Genomic DNA, 20,791 nt, shown 5'->3' on the forward strand with positions numbered 1-20,791 from the left:
ATTTACATGAACACTAAATAAAGCTATTAAAGATGTAGTTTGGAATTGATCCAAAAGTCACATATGTATAACAGGCAGTTAGATGGCCGTTAGCAATTAAAATTGTCATCTCTATTTGGTACTAAGGTAAAGAGCCACATATTTTCATTCTGGCCAAGTCCCTCTTGTGGTACTGGCATTTGGGAGCCCAAACTATTTCTGGGATGGTCCAGAAGATTTGTAATTTCTGGAATGGAATCAAAACCTGCCATTATAGCAAAGTGAAAACTTTGACCAGATCAGAAAACCTCTAACCATAATACTAACCTGCGATTCTTTATATACCAGAAAGTTACAAGAAATACAGAGGTGACCAACAAATAAATGAGGTGTTTCTTAAAAAAATATGAACCTAGCAGCACAGATCGAGAAAATAGAATTACTTTTTGTCTTTTTTAAATGCATGCCTTATGACTGCTATGCAATTGCAGTTGGTGCATTTGACTACCCCAGCTTTACTTATCACATTGCCCATTACCAGATTATTTAAAAGCTGGTTATCTGCTAGCTTCCTTTCATATATGCTAAGGTTCTTTCTACAGTATCAGCCATAGGAATAGTTTCTCAGTTTGGCTAGTTGTCATACCTCATTTTTTTCTTTCAGCTTTGTGATCATAACAATGACAGGGCTGTCTTCTTGCCAAACCATCTGCCAGAAATCATTCACGGTATTAATCATGGGTCCCTGAGTTGCAATGAAAGCCTTCTCTTTACCTCCATATCCCTGGTTTAGAAACAGAAACAAAAGCATTTGCTTTAAATCCATGTGATCAAAAAATTGCAGGTGGATGTTCTAAAAGGCAGAAAAATTAATCTGGAATTTTGTTTAAAAAATCAAGTCACTTGAACTGAAAGCGGTTATGACTTAGAGTAGAGTAGACCAAAATTTTTCAGTAGAACAGCTTTTCCTCTGGAAACTGGATGAACTGAAAAGGTCCTGCGAATATATCAATCCCTCTCAAATTTCTCTGCTTACTTGGCTTCTTCTAGCTTACTCTGTTCTCCGAGTTGTTGGGGCTTTCCATCATCCAGCGGTACTTTAATCCAGATTGCTGCAGTGTTTACAAGATAGTTTACAGTCAACAAGCCACAGGAAAAAAAATGAGAGCTATGAAATTAGTTCCTATGAAGATTCGTAACAGGAAAAAAAATATAAAATGCGTGAATGCTTGTGGAATCCAAGATTCTGCTATATATCTTTGCTAAGGGAGAAGCACCTTTATGAGACTTTATAGGAAGGCCAGCCTATCAGTATAGGGAGTCCCAAGACATACAGATGTATAAAAGGTCAAAAAAGTGCCAAGCTAACTGTGGGGAAGCAGAGGAAAGGGAAAGGCAATACTGGTATCTCTGTCACTGTTAAAAGGTAACTCTCATTTCCTTACTATAAGGCAGTAGGACAATATTAAAAGGTAAATACTGAAGTAAATAGTAATGCGTCATTTCTTAATGTCTTTTATAAACTAGCTGATAAAGTGTTTTCTTACTGCAATCATTTTAATACATTCATGGCTGTGTGGTCTTCGTTACAAATAGTTCATTAAACTATTCCTGTCACACCAATGTAGACAAAAAGATAAGGAATTATCAATGAAGAGGGGTAGGAATAAAATGAGCAGCACCTTAGCAAAACCAGATGTTCACTAGAAAATAAAATATTCTTTCAAAAGCAAATGAAGAGTGTACATTTACTTACCCTAATGTAGTTAGCATTTATGTAGGTACTCAGGGAGTCAGCTGGATTTTTTGGTTTCAAATATACTCTGCTTAGAGGATCTAAGAACACAAGGAAGATGGAAATTGGAAAGAAAATCCATAATTAGAAGGTTTATATAGACAATTGAAGACTTTTTGAAGAAAATAGTCTACTGTTATTTGGGGTTGTCAAGCACTAAAATATTATGCACCCAACTCTTTCCTCTGTGGCAGATCATCATGTGTGACTAAGGTGCACCTGTACTGCACAATGCTGAGCTGTGTAGAAGTATCTCAGCAAGCTGTGGGCATTGAAGCAACAGGCAATATCCAGCAAACTCTAGTCTGCCTGTGCTGAGTATCAACCTGATCTGCTTAGACTGTCTCTGAAATCTGTGTCATATCATAGTATGATGCTACATAATGACACCAAGTCTTTTGAGTTCAAGTTGGATATCTTTGCCTGAAGTTCTACTGTTCCAATTACTACAGTTGGATTTAAATCAGGAAAAACTCCCTCTCCCTGGGATGAAATCAGCTGTGCTTTTATACTAATTTAAGTTCACTGCAATGGGCTGGACCAGGAAATACCTATCCTTCCCTTCAGTCCTGTGTTCCATATGATAAAACTTGTGACCATTCATGTGTACTGGACTGGAGATGCAATGACAAAATAGAGGAACATTTTCCTTCACGCTTTTCTTTCCTTCGTTGTTTTAGATATCTAGAACAGAGCTGGGCCCAGTTCTGTTGAGTATAGAGTTTTTGGTTACTAAATCCCCCTTGCAAAAGAAGTTTCTGTGTGCTAATTTGTGATGCTGTGATTCTAGATATATTAATTACCCTTTTGGAATTAAAGCCAGTAAATTCCCAATTACACAGCATCAACAGAAAGGGATGAAGAGATGGGGAGTGAGGTGCCTATGGTGTGGCTGTCTAGCGACACACTTTGGCTTTCTTCACACCTTTTGTGAAAAAAATGTTCTACTGTTAACAAAAGGATATGGAAATATTTCTGTACTAAAAAAATAATATTCTGGCAATTTGCTAAAATAATTCATTAGAATCAACAGCTTTTTGACAGTATACAAGGCACCAATTGGTTTGGAAATTGTCTCTGGATAGCTGCTTTGCTGAGTGCAATCAAAGCAATGTCTTCAAAGATACATATGTGGATGCTGAACTGGAGAGTTGTAAGACAACAATATTTATTATGTGGCCCTGCTCTTTGCACAAGAAATATAGAATTAATATATGTATGCAGTAGCAAAAAAGGGGCATTTTCAGAGTTGGTTTTGGATTCCTTTTGTTACTTTTCATCCTGTTCCTAAGAACAAGATAAAACCTTTGCAAATCAAAGGAAAAGGGAGGATGATCCCAAACATACTGTATGTCATTTTCCCACTGGAGGTCGTAGGAGTGTCTTGGACAAGAGTGGAGCTTTTGCAAGACCCAGGCTGGTGTTCTGAAACCATGTTTCTTAAAACATGCAAACGAATGCATGACTTCTAGTTCAAAGTCTGTGTGTGGAAGTCTTGTCCTGTGTTAACAGCACTACATGAACCCTAGTTAGCTTGTGTTAAAATCTCTTTGTACTAGCTTTCCCAACTTTTCACTTTTTTTTCCCCTTAACAATAAGAGGACAGGAAACCTCTCATTCCTTTTCAGCACAGAGTGATTATAAGCCATTTCCACAAATGCCTCAGGCTACGTGGCCTTTAAAAAAACACCGCTTCCTCTAACTCACACAATACCTCTGATTCTGGTGTAGCTTGACCCCTACCTCAAAAACCCTCTTCCAAACAGACTCAACATCCAGTTTAATTACCATGTCTTGAGATAAATCCCTCTGTTACTAAGGAGCAGCTAAATCAGTTTCATAATTTCTGAGACCTCCTTCCAACTCCAATCAATGAAACAAACACTGCTTCCGGATGGGAATCTTTCTAAATTAACAGCCCTGATCTGTTATGAAATAGTCAAGTGCTGTAAACTTATCTCTGAAATGAGGAAAACCTGAGTGCCCTTAAACATCCAGAGCCACTAAGCAATCATCAGACACAAATGGAAGTAATTTGCTTCCTCCTGAATGACAAATACCTTGGAGGTAATAATCTTTTCCTCAAAGATGAAAAAGTCTGAGAGTCTGAAGCTACATCAGAAGGACACAGATGGTGGCTGCAAGGCTGAATTCATCAATCTTTGTAAAGCAATCTTGAAATGCAGCAGAGCTGTTAAGCACTTTTAATTACTAATAAAAAATGTCTCCTGCAATTCTGACTGAGACAAAATTACTGCTGTTTTTTTCCACGTATCTAGGAAGTCTGGAATAGCTCTCCCATTAGAGTAGAAGAAGCTTCCCCTAACTCCATCTCTAATAAACTAATATTGGCCTGAATTTACCAGGCTGGAGGAAAAGGAAGAGGTTAAAGGGGTTGGAGCTTGCCAACATGAGATTGCCCAGTGCAGTCAACAAGGGGAGCTAGCTGGACAGCCTCCCCAGCTGCCATCAACACTGGAGATTCATCCACTTCATGAACACCACCTTGTCATGAAGACGTGAGGCTTTGTCCCATTGCAAAGGCTGTGTTCATTTTACTGTGGGTATGATATGTTGTGATTGTTTTTTTCTTCTTCTTTTGACTGCTACTATGTTGTGAATTCATTAGGCATGGGTATGTTCTCATTTGCAGCACTTCCATGATAAGTGATTTTTAGCTCCCAGTCCAGTCCTAGCTGCCTTACCAGCAGCAGGACTGAAGTACTGTGAGAAGGGCTCTCCTCAAGTTATGTCTGCTTTTGAGCAGGAAAGGAAGATGAAAACTTTGTGAGCAGACTGCTCTCAAACTCACAGCCCAAAAGATCATTAATATTTCAGATAATTGAAACATTTTGAAATCCATCCACCTCTATTTTGCCTGGTTTTGTTTGCAGTCAGTAAATGAATTACAGATACTGGTATTATCTGGTAAACACTGTTAACACAGAACGTGGAAGAATCATACCAGACTGTATTCCCAATCTCTGCCAGGTGGGGAATAGGCTATTAGACTTGCAGATAATACATTTGTCTCAAAACACCTCACGTATAAAACACCTGTAAACAAGGCATAATTTTTTAATCTCATCTGAATAATTTCCTGGCACTTCCAATGTAAGCCAGGTTTTCCCAATGGAAAACTTAACAGATTTATGATGATGAGTGCTTCTGCAATTTAATAAAAATCCTTCATCACAACAAAATAAAGTTTTATTCACGCAAAGTTGTTTTTTTTATCTACTAAAGAAAACGTTGCCTAATATCCGCTGACATTTTTAACTGTGCAGCCTAATACAGATAAGCATAACACTCGCTATTTACAAATATTACAGATGTTATGATACTCCTGACCACAACTAGGACACATTTCGTTGACTCATATGGATATACAAAATGCTTTGATGAACCCATGTTTAATACTCCTAAAATTAAACAGTTTTTCTCCTTCTGCTTTGCAAATGTGATCTTTTTCTTTATTTTTATCAAAGCCTGCTGGAGATTTTATTGCCTTCATTAGGGGGCAGGACTGGAGCAAGCATGACTGCTTGTAGTCACAACTGCAGTGCAAGGGAGCTGGAAAATTCTCAACATCAAGCGAATTGTTTTCCAGTATCTGTCCATAAGCTTGCACAATAAAGTCACTTGTTCATACAGCTGAGATCTAACTTCCCCCTGGTCTTTAGCTGGAGAGCCAGAGCAAGTTTTAGCACAAGCACTTCAATCAACAGCTTGTGGATTTGTTGGTCTGACCCACCCCTTTTTTGCTACTGCATACATAAATTAATTCTATATTTCTTGTGCAAAGAGCAGGGCCACATAATAAATATTGTTGTCTTACAACTCTCCACATATGTATCTTTGAAGACATTGCTTTGATTGCACTCAGCAAAGCAGCTATCCATGAACCTCCAAGGTATTTGTCATTCAGGAGGAAGCAAATTACTTCCATTTGTGTCTGATGATTGCTTAGTGGCTCTGGATGTTTAAGGGCACTCAGGTTTTCCTCATTTCAGAGATAAGTTTACAGCACTTGACTATTTCATAACAGATCAGGGCTGTTAATTTAGAAAGGACCCGCCAAGTGCTTCCTACCTTCATGTTACTGCTCTTCTGCCACAAGTGTTTTCATGTAGGCTTTTGCCCTGAGGGTACTTTTCAGAAATGGTTAAGGAATGACATCCAGGTACCTTGGATGTATTGCACACATGGGAATAGCCACAGAATAGTGTTAAGCCACTTGCTCCACTATAAGCAAGAGCCCATGCGTGCTGTGAAGCACCATGAGAATTCTGCTTCTGATCTGAGATGGAAAAGTGAGGTAAGAATGGGAAAAGAATGGCTTTGAAGCTGAGGTCCTGCTGCTGGGACATGTAGCAGGAGCTGCAGGAGATAAGCAGGCAAAGGTGACGATGCAAGAGGATGAGGAGGGAGCAGCAGGGCTGCTGTTCTGCCACAGGGGTGTGACTGTGGTGAGAGACTGGGAAATCTGCACATATGATTGCAAACTTGCTCAAGGAGTGCAGAGGGTATGCAGCTGAAGGTATGGAGTGGGGTTTAACAGTGGCTGGAATTGCAGCCAGGAGGGAGGACGGAAAAACGGTGATTTTAAGGAACTCTTAGCCACTTGCTTCTGATCCCGCACTGTCCCCTTGTACATTGCATGTCATGTATATATGTACATATATATGCATGTATAAAACAAATAACACTCAGAAAACTTAAAGAGGCCTGTGCCTCTTTGCCGTAGCTGACACTCTTGTGCCTGAAGAGGCATAAGGGTGTTGGCTATGTTATACTGCAACTGAAACATCTTTCATGTAATGCAACATTTCCTGCCTTTTATAGTTTTCCATATAGAATAATTTTCATTAGGCATTCATTTTATTTCCCATGAGTGTGTCTGGCTGGGCAGTATAGTTAACATGAACCTGCCCTCATGCACCCTGACACAAAATTATCTCAGAAAACGAGAACATCCTCCACAGGGCAGAGGGTGGAGATGGCAGCACTGGGCATTTTTAGGAGATAATCCATCAGGTCAAACATCACTTGTCACCACAGGTGCCCTGATTCAAGAGACGCACCCAGCACTGGGAATGGAAAAGCTGATGCGGGCATATGAAGCAGCGGGTTGATATCATCTGAGCAGGAAACCAGGAAGGCCGCTCTATTTAATCACTCGAATCATTTCCAAACCCTCTCAGCCTGGGTGTGGGGTGTGCGAGTATTTATTACGAGCATGTGCCTCAATCCACAAAATACCTCCTTTGAAAAGGCCTGGTGCTAACACACAACAGACCTTTTGATTTCTGTCAAGGACGGTTACAAAGTGCCTGTCAGTGAGTAGTTGTGGTGTGCACCAGCAGTGTGCTTGGACTGAAAATGTGCCGCAGAGTTAGTGGCACCTCCCAGCTAACCGGAGGTGAAAACACAAAGGCATGCTGGTTCTCAAAGCTCATCAGCATCAACCACAGCCCAGCTGTTGTGTCCCAATTCAAAACACATGCTACTGTGAAGCAGGACTCATCACACTTGCAAGGCATTGCTGAAGGCGATGCTGTGGCTGGGGCAGCTTGGATGCAAGATACTATGAGAAGGGAGAGCTCCTTCCAAAAATCTGCATGTCAGGTGGAGGGGGGCTCTGTGATATCCTGGCTCCATTGCAGCTGATGGCGAGTCTTGCTGTTGTCAAAGGGGTCAGAACTTCACCCTCAGTGTACATCCTGTTGATTCTGGGCCAGACTCTAAGGGATGCTGAATTTTCTGATTATTTGGTATATAACTTGCATTCAATTACATTTCTTAATTCCCTTCAATATTTCTTGATAGCACACAGATGCACAGAGCTATCAGTTGCAACAGAAAATCTAACCTTGAAGACAATGGAAATCTTACTAGGGACTGAAGAGAAGCAAGTACTCCACACGAGTTGCTTTCCCAGCTATGCACCACATTTCTGAGACAAATCTAGTGGCTGAGGGCCATCAGTTTTCATTAATTTGGCTGTAAGCCTTTGTATGATATGAACAAATCACAGTGTGTTCATGTTTGCTGAGAGAAATCGTGCCATTTAAAGTGTGTGAATTTGCATGACTAACACATAACATAGGCCTACAAGGGCATTATAGAGATGATTAGAAAAAAAAAAAAAATTGGTAGGATATGCTGTCATTTTAATAGCATTCTTCATTCCAAACCTAAGCAAAGGGATGTGTTTACATTTTTCTGTAGGACTGTCCTCCAACATTTTGAATCACTGAACTTTTTTACTTTGGTGATATAAAAATTTATAAAATCTCAACTATTTCTGTCTATATTTAGTGCAATGTCAAAACTTCTTCAACCTATTTTGAAACTGAACACAAACCAAAATGATTAATAAAAGAGAAATTATCTCATTATCCCCCAGCAAATGTTATGAAAATGGTCATGTTTTAGAGAAACATGTATTTTGAAGGGAAACTATTCCACTGAAGAGTTTTCAACCACCTCTGATTATAACAAAGCAATTATTATTTGGTCAGTAATAAAGAATTTGGGCCAATGAAAATACAGATGCAGCAGAGAAAAGCAGTAACAAATTTACAACAATGATGAGGAAGCACCATGTGACAGTGTTTTTCTTACTAACATAAACAGATTTCACCACAGGATGGTTTGTGCTATGATGGATGGAGGCAACAGTCTTGGCTCTCTCATCATCCAGAGCAGGGAAACTACTGCAAGGCATGGTAGACCCCTCTCTACCTATCTGCCTGAGCTGTCCTCCAGAGAAAACATAAGTTGCATTTCAGTACATGGTTGGGATGCTGACAAAGCCTGTGCCTGCTAAGGCATCCAGTGAGAGTTCTGCATTTCCCAGTCCTACACTACTGGGATTTTGTTAGCTTTCTACATAGACTATAAATACACTTATGAATGAGTACACAGTGATCAAAGATAAAGAAAGCTAGATTTTCACAGCAATCCGTTCTCAATGCAGGATGAAATGTCACCATAGGAAACCAAGGGCTAACTTACTTACTTGGCAAAATTGTCTTATAGCGGTTTTTAGTTCCATGACTCGGGATGTCAATTTCTTTGGGATCCACAAAATTCATTGGTATTTCCTATAAAAAATAAATTAAATGTGATTGGTGTTTCCAAAGGAGCCATGCAGGAAATCATCCCCAGAAGGCCATCTGCTGTTACACAACTGTCTTTTGACATCAAAGTTATTAAGAAAAAAAGTGGTTCCCACCTCAAGCCTGTCAACACCCTTCCTTTAATAAACACAGGGAGCTGCATATTGAAGGGGTGACTTCCAAGGAGCACTTCTGATGAAATATTTTAAGCAAAGTTTTTACAGGACCTTGAGAGAGGTTAAAATGCACAACAGTCCTAGAAAAGAAGAGTTGAAAAGTGCAGTTCTGTAGCAGAAAAGCACAACGTTTTCCATAACTGGGGGAGGAACTTTCAAAATAACTAAATACTAATACCTGGCAAACATTTTTGTTTAAATTTTGCGTAAAGCCCTTAATAATGTCAGTCAAGGACCTCACTTGCTTTTTATAGAAATTACTAGAATGAAGTGCCTTAGTATTTTTCATTCAGTGTAATAAAACTTGGAAGCTATTTCTCTTGATTCTTATTTTGATCTTTTAGTGACTGATCTCCATTGTCTTCTTTAAATACACAGATATTCAAGTAACCAATGTGACAGTTTGCTTGGAGTTCCAAAAAATACATAGATTATCAACTGAAAATTACTGGTTTTCAAATTTTTTTTTGTCAGAATGAAAAGTAAAAATCCTCAAACTTTTCATTGAAGAAAATGCTTCACCTGGTCTAAGTGGATGAAGAATAATTTTGATTTTGAGGTCCTGAAACATTGTTAGTTTTCTTACAGCTGAATAAAATCAACCCTTTGAAAATGGAAAGATCAAACATGTAGTTTGGTGTTTTTTCTCCCTGACTGTGGGAGATGTTTTACCAACCAAAACAATCTGGCTAAATCACATTAAAAATGCTTCAACTGACCCCAATCTCAATTTTTTACTGTTTTTTTTTGTTGTTGTTTTGTTTGGGTTTTTTTTTGGCCACTATTATTTAAATTATCACAGGGTAAGCTGAAATTTGATCTTCAGTAAATTAATACTTCTACTCAAAAGTACAGTCATTACTACAGACTTGAAAACTTCATTGCTATCCCAGGACATTTATCTGAACAGACACCACCATATTAAATAATTGCCTCTTACAGACAAATAAGAACAAGAGGGTCCTTTGACTGCCACCACTGGAAAATTTACTGAAGGATTTTCCTCCAAAATCAGCAGGTTTCTAAATTCACAGGCATAAGCTTGCCCAGGGCTTTGACACAGATGAGATGCATGGCCACTGCCCTTCAGACCCAAGCTCTGGTCCTGCCCAGCATGACTGTCTGCTGTGGGAACTTTTTAGAGGAGCAGTGATGAGGCCCCAGCTTGCCAAGGATGCATCCAGCAGTAGGTCTTTACATGGATTAACCAAGCAGGGGAAGGTACCCTCTTAGTTTTCTGGCTGAAGGCAAATTAAGTAAAATTGAGATGGATCATAACTAATTGCTTTGAAACTTTTCTGTTTCCCAACTTGGCTTCTGAACATTTTACTGTATAAGGGTACAACTTCTGTGTTGTTTTTATTTTCCTACTTTCTCTACTTAATCACTTCTCTGCTTTACGCCCATTTGTTTAGTAGGCCTTCTTTATTTTTCCTCTCTCCCTCACCCAGTTTTTTCCTTGGTCTCTTTCTTGTTCTTCAGCTGACTCCTCGAAAGAAGAACTCACTGCCTCTCATTTCAGGACAGCCAAAGTGTTGCTGGTAAGGTACACCTTCCTTTCAGGTATTTTATCCAATTCATTTTCAGCTTCCTGGGTTGCCATCTGTATGGTGCCTGTGCTAAGCACAGGGTCTTCTCAGTTGTAAGACTCTATTCTTGCATAAACCTCATCCCCATTCCTTCAGGTCAAACAATTTCACCTCTATCCTGCTTCTCACGCTTCTTCCTCCTCTGTGGACCTAACAAAATGAGCTCTTACACCCCCTTTCATACCTACCTCCGATTTTTACCCCTTCCAGTGATGATCTCTGTGAGACTCTTCCCCTTGGCTCTTGGGCTCCGAACTGGCTCTAATGGTCAGTGGCTGACCTAGTGGCTGACCTAGAGTGTCCCTGGTTCAGTTCTGGCTTGGCAGAAACACCACCACCTTCTGAAAGGATTCCCTGCTAGACAATATACCAAGAGAGAGCAGTACACTAAGCCTGTGTTTAACATTATCTGGATCTGTCTAATCTACAGAGACTGGAAAATCCTCACACTGGATGCGTGAGGAAGAGTTCTCTGCCTGCATGACAAGAGACAGTGGTCAGGGGGGCTCTTTCAGCTGCCTGGCTGTTTCCCTCTTGATGCCTGCTATTTTAAAATAGTCCATCAGTTGTCAGGTTACTGACAGATGCAGAAATGCCACTGAGTTGAAAACAGAATTGCATTTCTCTGGGCCAGCAAGGTCAATTAATAATATTAATCACTTACATTCTGTAAACACTTTCTACTCAGTGGGCTCCTCCCAGCAGTAAGTACTTGTGGGGCCAAGGGCACAAGCAGAAATCTGACAACACACCATGGATCACAGCCACAGACAAGTCATTTATCCTGAAACCGGCTGTGAAAAGCAAGAGAGTATTCCAGAGGAAAAAAAAAATTAGGATATTATGGGGATAATGTTCCTGCTAACATGGGGGGAAAATAATCCCAGCAGATTGCAAATAGCACGAACATGTGCAAATTAGCATACAAAATCTGTAGCTACATAGGCAATATGTCTCAATTACTTTTATCAAACATATATGCACATTATATATAACTAAATGATTAAAAATAATGTATAAGCTGCATATATTATGTGCTCAGTTGCATGCGTTAGTTATATATTGCATGCATATATACCTTTGTTCATGGGGTACTTCACCTCTCTGGGTGTCACTCCTGTAATAACAGCTATTGTGGCTCACATTAGCCTTTCATGCTACAACTGTTCATGTACAACTGCATATGATTATACATATATACATACACATAATCATATAACTGTATATGATAATACGCAGAAATTATTTGGGTCCTTGAAGGCATTCAGCATTCAAGAAAATGTGGCAAAATTTAGGAAAATTCAGGCAGATATTAATTACATTCAACCCTCCATTTTTATGAGAACCACATTTTATTCCAGTATTTTGGAAATAATGATTTTTTCTGTTCTGTTCCCAATTTCAGACATTCTGTCTTTTGAATAGTAGCAGCTCAGGCTACTAAAGAAGTATATGCTGGGCAATTTGTGTTTTTTCCTGCTTACAAATCAGATATATTTTCCCAAGTGTTTTAGCATTAAGCAAAAAAATACAGCTAATTCTCCCTTAGCTGTTAATAAAAAAAGTTAAAGAACTAAAAATAACCTGAAACTGTTCATGTTTCAGTTTTCCATTTAAAACTTTGAACATTTCTCCACTTTTTGCACATTTGGAAGATTTTTATGGGATATATAATTTTAGACTCAAGAAGACTGTCTTATTCTATTTCTTCAGCTAGTTAAAACAAGCTGAGTGAGCAGAACGAGTGAGGGTTATATATTGCGTTCTTTGCATGCTTCAAGTTCCTACTGAAGCTATTATCTGTAGCAAGGAAGATATTAAGCAGATCCTGTTCAACAGCTTCATCTCAAAATACAGTTTAAAACATGGTTTGAAAATGGAATAGACAAATCATGATCTCTTCAATACAATTCTGTGGAAACACACTGAATGGTCAAAGCCATGTTGAGCCCCCCTGAGGGACAAATAAAATGTGAGTCTTTATTGCCCCAAAGCCACGCACAGATGCTATGTGAGAGGTTTTGGGTAAACAGGATTCTATGGAGGTGCCAAGTTGTCTGCACAAACTGTCTCTTAACACAGGCGGTTTAAGCACTATGAAGTTATTTCTTCCAGTTTTCCTGCCTAAGCAGCAGAATGGCAAAGAACTGATGCATAACTGGTGATAAAACTATGTTGGATTATTGTATTTTTTTCCATGTACACTGACTGACCAAATTTTGGTAAAATCACTGAAGGATTTCTTTTTCTTAAGCAAATGACTTTTACTACAAACCCCAGCTTTTTAAAGGTGAATAAAATGACTGTGTCATAGGATACAATTATTCATAATGAAAACCTATTTTTAGAGGAAGATGGCACTCATCATCTTTCTATTCTATAGACTTCCATGTACAAACTGAAAACAAAATGAAACTTGAGGGATCACATGCTTTGGTACGTTTAATAAGAACTGAATTGTTTATATGGCTTTGTTAGACATGTAGTAGTAGTATGCTCAAGGGGTTGTACAGGTCTTCCAATGCTCCCCTGCCTTGTTAGGATCAACATTTATGTGTGTCTCTTATTAAATCTGAGCTATGAAAACAGTTTTAAAAAGCTTTGATTGTTTAGTTTAGCTAGCTGAGTTGTAAAAACTAAAAGAGGCTAAAGTTGGGATAGGTAGTTGGTTATGTTAGTTTCCTCCTCTCTGGTATCCTCTGAAAGCACTTGGTAGCAAAGCATCTGAACTAGAACAGGACAAGCTTTTTTTATATTACACTGGTCACCTGATACCATTCTTTGAACATGAAAACCCATGAATAATCACTCTGTGCACCTTGTCCTTGCTGTCATGATTTTATAGGCTTCTGTTAGAGCCTCTCACAGTCTCTTTTCTAGGCAGAAGAGTCCTCGTCTATTTAGAATCTCCTGATACAGAAGTTGCACTAGTGTGTGATTACGTTCACCATACTTCTGTATGTGCTTTGAGATTCAGAGATCAGAGCATCATGCAGGTGTGACTGCAATACAGAATTTTCCAGTGTCATAAAGATGTTTTCTGTCTCATTCTCTATTTTTTTGCTCAAGTTTATTAGCTTTGTATTTCAGAACCCAAACCCCTTATTATCAACCCTGAATTTCCTCTGCCTCATCACCATCATAAAACTCTTCTGTAATTTCTTTGAAGTTTATTTTTAATTTCACTATCCTTGGTAAATCAGTGTCATCATCAAACTTTGCCAGATTAATATTTACTCCCTTTTCCAGATGACTTAAGAGCATCTTGGTCAGTATTACATCCAGATTAAATTCCTCTGGTGAGCTCCTTTTACTCTGAGAAGCAACCAATCCTTCCAGTGCTACACTATTATTCCCCACTGTACTGCATTTGTTCATATATCTATCGGATTCTTTCCAATTTCTCTGATTTAGAGATCAGATTTCTAGGCCTGTGGTTCTCTGGGCCTCTTCTGGTGCCCTTCTGAAAAACTCCTGTTACCTCTGGCCCTCTGATTCCTCAGTTGTTTGGGCTCAAGTGCTAGGTTAAACCTGCCCAGTTAATACATCAATAACTGCATACAGGAACTCCTTTAGGACTCCTGTGTGAATACTAGCTTATTCCAGAGAGTAGCTTTTATTTATTTTATTGATTTGTTCTAGAATCTTTTCCATTAACACTTCAGTGTCAGACAGATCCTCCAGTGACCTGTTTGAAACTACTCCTTGGCACAGAGGTCAGAAATTCCCTAAATTCTTCTATGATCTGCACAGATGCAAATAATTCAGTCACTTCTCTCTGACTGTTTCAACTTCTCCAAATCTCTTTACTACCCTTTTGATCATCCATTGATCCTTGTACTCTTTGGTAAGTTTCACATTTTTTATATATTTGAAAATGGAGTTACGATTTTGTTTTTTAAATCCAAAACATTATTTGGCCTGCCTTATTCAGCTCTCACATCCAACTGGCCTCAGTTTACACTCTATTTCCCTTCTAAAAGCTATCTCCTTATTTCTTATAGCACCGTTCGTCTGGCTGTTTTGCAATACCAGTCTTTTTCAGGTCTTATGCAATTATGTGTTTTCCCTGGCTGAGTTTTCCTGCTCTGATTTATTTTTATCTATCAGCCTACTGTCTTCATTTTAGATTCTTACTCTTTTGTATATTAGATACGTTTGTAGGACACTTCAGGTTTTTTGGTCTTACATGTCACGCTTGCTGTATGGAGTACTTGTTAAAAGATAATTTGGACTGACTGATTCGGGGTATCCCTGTCTGGTCCAAAAAGTCATTTATAGTGACTAAAACTTTAGTCTTCAAATTGCAAAAATATGTGATGTTTACAAGGGAATAAACAAAATCTCCAATTATTACTGTGTTTTCTGTCATCATAGCCTTTATGATCTCTTTGAAACTGTCACAGTGTTAGAGTCCTGGCTGTTTGTACTGTACCTCTAATACAACATTTATCCCATCTATAATGGGACTTCAAATTGAGAGGCATCTGTATGATCTGTGGATATAGCTGACTGACTTATCTATCTTCAGTGCTTATCTATCTTCAGCTTAATCATAAAACACCACCTTTAAACTATCTAATCTGCCCTTCAGAAAGGATTTGTACCTTAACATTAAAGTGTTGCCCAATTATTTTTCCCCACAGTTTCTGTTGTGCCAATTATGCAAAAAAAATCTACACTTAAAGCTTGTTGTTAAACTCACCATGAATTCTGTTTGGAGTAAATGAGAACATGCAACTGCATCTCGAAGCTGCTGCCGTGTCAGGATGCGGCCTGCTGACTGTAGGTATTCCATCGCTACCTTTTCTCGTGGGGTTGGCACAGTGACAAAAGGTTCAACACTTCCCAAACTGCTCATATCCAAAGTCAGTGAGACATTGGATCCTCGTCTGTGTTAGAAAAGAATTACAATAGTTACACCACATCTGTGTTACTGTAAGTCCCATACTCATGCAGATGATCCTGAGTTATTTATGCACTCTGCCTTTCTGTATAGTCACTGGGAGATCTGGGAGTGCAAAGACTGCAAGACTGTTTTCACTGGTAGTACTGGGTGGCCAGAAATCCAAGACCATACATATCATCCTGCCTCCTGAATCTAACAACCGATGCTGCAATAACAGTGTGCTAGGGAGTACCTATTTGGATTATTCTTAGAAGCAGAAACTGCTCCCTATATGCTAATCAATCATTCTGGATGTCAAACGTGAAAATGATATCTTATTGAGGAAGAAACGTTTCATAGAAAACAAAAGGGGATCTATTTCTAACTGATATATATATATAACAACCAGGAAATAAATTCATAGCTATGTCAGCTTTATGTTTTAAGAGTCTACTCAAATTAAACATACAGAATGGAGTGAAAAAAAGTGATAAAATCAGCAGGAATAAGTGGAAAGGCAGTGCAAATTCTGTAGTTACCCAGAGACTGGACAATGTCTCAGGTTAGGTAGGACAAAAGGGAGATGCAATAAACCTCTCCCTAAATAGGCTGCATCCCAGGAGGAGGAGTGGTCACAGAGGGGTTAATCAGAAATGACAAACACCTCTTGCAGAACAATCAAATCCATCAACATTGCACATTTCTACAGGAAAATAAAGTTGCATTCAATAACACCTTTAAGTAATGAAAATACGAATAAAGCACACTTCTTGTTGCTTTCTCCAAACAACACTTAAGAAAACTGTTTTTTTCATAGTTTCAAACCATCAGTGTTATCGACTCAACCCTTAACTTTAGACATATTGACTGCAATAAATTGATGCTCTCTGAATCACGGTGACTAGACTCCCACTGGGTGGGTGTCACTGCACACTGCTCTGGACACTGAGATGCTGGTAAGGTACAGCTATCCCATTCACAGTAATACCACATATTATTATAAATACCATACAGGCATCACCAGATACTATCTGTGAAGCAAGTGCTATTAATATTGGGGAGAATGATTTCCTCTAGTCTTCAGCAAAACCTGCTTATGTTAATACTTGCTTTTTACTGCTTTTTCATTATTAACCAGTGCCCAATATGTATTTGTATGCACACATATTTGAGAAAATTACTTTTCTTTGCAGACACTGTGACTCCTTACTTAGTGCTGGTGTCGCTGCTCTGTTTTCTGACCTTCTTCTGCCACCAGAATAAGTACTCTTAGGGTTTATAATCTTCTTCTTTGTTTGTATCCATATAAACATTTTTTTTGCTCTGACACAACTTAAATGCACTTTTCCTTCCTCTCATACATGCCAGTAATTTTGTTTTAAATTAAACCATTTCTATCAAATCAGTCTGCATGAATAGAAATTACTTCAATCATTCACCTGTTTGCAAAACACAAAGGAACAATGGCCCAAGAGACAAGACCACCCAGTGGAATCAGTGAATCCCACAGTGTCCCACAGTGCCCATAAGCCTATTTCAGCTTAGGTGATGGGTGGGTGATAGCAAGAGCTTTGTGGTCAGGTAACACTGAGTCAGTGACAGAAGCAGAAGTGGAAGAGGCAAGATGGAGTTGGCTGCCTCCAGGGTTAAATGGGGACAATTGCTGTTGGCAGAGGGAAGTAGGAGGGGTACAATTCCACTAACTTTGCTAGGAGGTGAGCAGAAATGAAGTAGCATCCTGAGCAGAAATGACTAGTAACTGATACATAAATAGGCTAACAGTAGTGCTCTGTGGCTTGATACAAAACTTGCATCATACAGAAGTCCCAGTCAGCACTACCAGAGCTGTGACAGCCTGGGAGATGGGGCATACCACAAGCCAGCTGTGGTGGCCACACTGCGCTGGACTCTGTGGGAGGATGATGGCTCATGTTCCCATTCCAGCTCCCTAGGGGACTAATCCTATCCAGTCCTCCAGCTCCATGCCTCTTCTCAAGGAAAACATCCTGTTGGACTGCTTTCTCACAAAAACCCTCCTGCGAAAGCACCTCTTCTGACCATGACTAGTGATTTATTCCATGGAAAAAGGCAGTCCCTCAAACAGGTGTCTCTGAGGGTGTATATTGCATATCCAATCTTTTGACAACAATCCAGAAATCCACAGAAGAGGTGTGCAATGAGTCCCTTCAGAACTGTTTAGGCTGAGAAATGGGTAGCGATTTAGACCCAAACATACTTCTGGGAGAACCTACTGAGATTTCCTAATATAGAGGAAAAGTATTTGCATTGTTCAGTAACAAAGTACAGTGAAAATGTTAATATTTTCTTTGGCTTTTACATTGTTATAACTGACAGTCTTGGCAAAAAGGCTATTTCCTTTATAACAACAACAAAAAAATATACCTGATCTAATTATAACTTTGAGTTTACAGCTTTTACCATTTATGGGAATTATTGATGAATACCGGTGTTGAGAATCAAATAACTTACTCTGGAAAGAATAAGTAGTTTTTTCTGCATATTTACCACATTAAAAACAACACATTGAAAAAAAAAAACAGCTGGATACAGGGCAGTAAATAAAAGATAGTGGGTTTTTTTAGAAAGTCCATAAGAGGATATACAATAGATAATAGCTTTAAAAGTAATTCTTCCATAAAAACAAGCATCTCAAAGAACACTTTTGAAGTACGCTTCAGATAACAAAAACATTTTAATGATGTTTACAGCAGCAATACTAACTATTGCCAGTATTAATCATGCAGACATCTTCACTGCATTTAAGACCATGCTGAGAAATAGGGTTGAAAACAGGATATATTGCCTTGTTTTCAAAGATGAGGGAGGGCTTGCACCCATCATGCACTTGTATGTCATAATAGAAGATGATTTTAGTCTCTTGTCCTGTTCTGCATTCCTTGGATTCTCTATGTTCCTGCAATAGTTAAATTCTTCACTTTCTGCAGAAAAGACTAGAAAGCAAGAATTCTCTGCTCTTTTACTACCTGCATGGAAAGAGCTTAGGAAGTGAGCCCACCTTTTCCCACCTTACTGTAGGGACTGCACAAGCTGGCCACAGAGCAACAAGGAGGTACTACCTAAAACAAAGCCCACTTTTGACAACTGTCCCTTGTCTCCAGTAGGCTTTGAATAAAGATATCACAAACATAACAGTAACATTTCAAGTCAGACAAGTAATTTTTCTTTTATATATATATACATACACACACACACACATATATGTATCTCCTGACTACTTACAGGTATCTTTCCATTTTAAATGAGAGTGAAGGAGCCATACGCATGGGTTTGCCATTATTTCTGAATATTTCCAACCCTTTTTAACCATCTGAATAACCTTTTACTCTTTATGTTCCCCATGTTAATAATTTAGGTAAAACTGGAGAAGATTTTGTGATGATACACCTCCCCCAGCAGCCCCTTGAGGTTGTGTCCTGATGGGGAAGAACATCATGGCAGGAATGTGAGGAACTGTAAACATTCATGACAACATATTAAAGTCAGCATGAGACTAACTCTTCCAAAGTTTCACCAGCTGAGACAGCCACCTCATCACTGGGTATGTGAATAAGTGCAATCAGGAAACCACTTGTGTCTGTGTATTGTCTAGTATCCCAGAGGGGGGTCTTACTACATATTCACAGCCCTCTTTCCAATTGGGTAAGTAGGAACAGGTCCACTGATGAGAACCCAGTGGAGTATTTTTAATAACACATTTATAGGTGCAGATTTTATAACAGGTCATGATTGAAAAAAAAAAAAAAAGATTAATGCAATGTTTGTTTGAAAACTCTCAAAAGGAAGCTCCACCTGTCCACCTTGGAGTGCCACCAGGTTACTAAAGCCTATTAATCATTACTGAGGTCATTTCCAGGTCTTCCCTGACCCTAAAATTAAGCCATAGCTGGTGATTATGAAAACCCAATTACCCGCCACGTTTTCCCAGTTGTTTATTTAAGCTGGGTAATTTCTTTAAATACACATTCCCGTGTTTATTCAGTGGTCCTGAAAAATGCAGTGCCCAGATTCCTGGTCCTCGGCTTCTCATTCTCTCGAGTGGCTTTGGAAGTGGTGGTGCCCTCCAAGAGCCATTGTCCTCCGACCCCGGCACTGCAGATGTGGGAGGTGCTTCCTTCTGCACCCTCTCTCTGTCCCAGTGCTGAGCCCCTTTGTGGCCAAAGCAGGAGCTGTGTCAGCCGTGCAGGTGGAAGGAAGACATTAATTAGCTGGAAGAGCAGCACTCGCTATGGCTTCTGGGGAGGGACCTTGCTTTCTGTCCTCAGATCCTGCTTGTACTAGGGGATGCTCTGCAAGGCCACTCTCCCTGTGCTTTACTGCAGGGATGACAGGAAAACACCATGGTTTCCCTCTGTGTTCATTTCTATAGTGCTCACAGACTGGTTCTAGACATGGGTCCCCATTCTTTTCCCTTGCTGGTCCATCTCATCAGTAAACACTGAATTGAGGTGGGTTTTGCACTGCTGCAGTTGCACTGGGAGAGTACAGTCAGCTATGTGGTTTCCACCATTTACTACTTTACCTTAAGGAGGTGATAGTTTTCACCTCCTTATTTTATGTTTCTGTAGATTAATTCAAAGGAAAAAAATATAAATTTGTAAAAGAAATGCAATGGAAAAAAAGCAGAGGTCTCAGCATTCCTGCTGCTTTTAGCAAAGTAGTTAACAGAATTGGTATGAGCAAGGGTTATTTAGATGAAGAAAATGTGATATGTAAAGCTGCAGTGGGGTGTGTGGCAATTCCTCAAGTTAACTTAAGTCACTTTGCAATCAATTGTTGCAGGTGCTCTTCTCTAAAGGACAGTACTCATCAACTGATTTCAAGATTCAGTATTATTTATGTCAGTCGTTTACTTAAAAACACCTCAACAAAACAACAGGAGAGGAATACAAACTGATTCTGATAGAAATTCTGTAACTATGAATATAAAATTACTGATTTACTTTGCATTAAAGGATCACATGCACCATGGCCAATGTAAATTGATACAGCCAGATACCCTGAAGACCTATTTCACTCAGCTCGTGTTTGGTCATTTTACAGCAACTTTACTATTGCCGAAAATTAAAACTGCAGGACCAGAGTTCTAACTTCAGCACTTTGGTGTGCAAGTGGTCAAAACTTGACTTCCCTCACTCTCTTACTATCCCCTGATATACCAGTGCTACTTAAAACAGAAAAAGTTACCTACTGACCTCCTA

General features: G+C 39.2%; 1 protein-coding gene across 1 annotated transcript in view; it reads right to left on the bottom strand.

Moving 5' to 3' along the window:
- PTPRR (protein tyrosine phosphatase receptor type R) overlaps positions 1 to 20,791 on the bottom strand; it is a 145,316-nt gene that overhangs the window by 19,151 nt on the left and 105,374 nt on the right. Inside the window, 4 exon segments of the mRNA XM_013127333.3 lie at positions 626 to 763; positions 1,736 to 1,815; positions 8,799 to 8,883; positions 15,369 to 15,555. Coding sequence (XP_012982787.3) covers positions 626 to 763; positions 1,736 to 1,815; positions 8,799 to 8,883; positions 15,369 to 15,555 — 490 coding nt within the window.

This window comes from Melopsittacus undulatus, chromosome 5 (assembly GCF_012275295.1).
Source record: "Melopsittacus undulatus isolate bMelUnd1 chromosome 5, bMelUnd1.mat.Z, whole genome shotgun sequence".
Classification (NCBI taxonomy): Eukaryota; Metazoa; Chordata; class Aves; order Psittaciformes; family Psittaculidae; genus Melopsittacus; species Melopsittacus undulatus.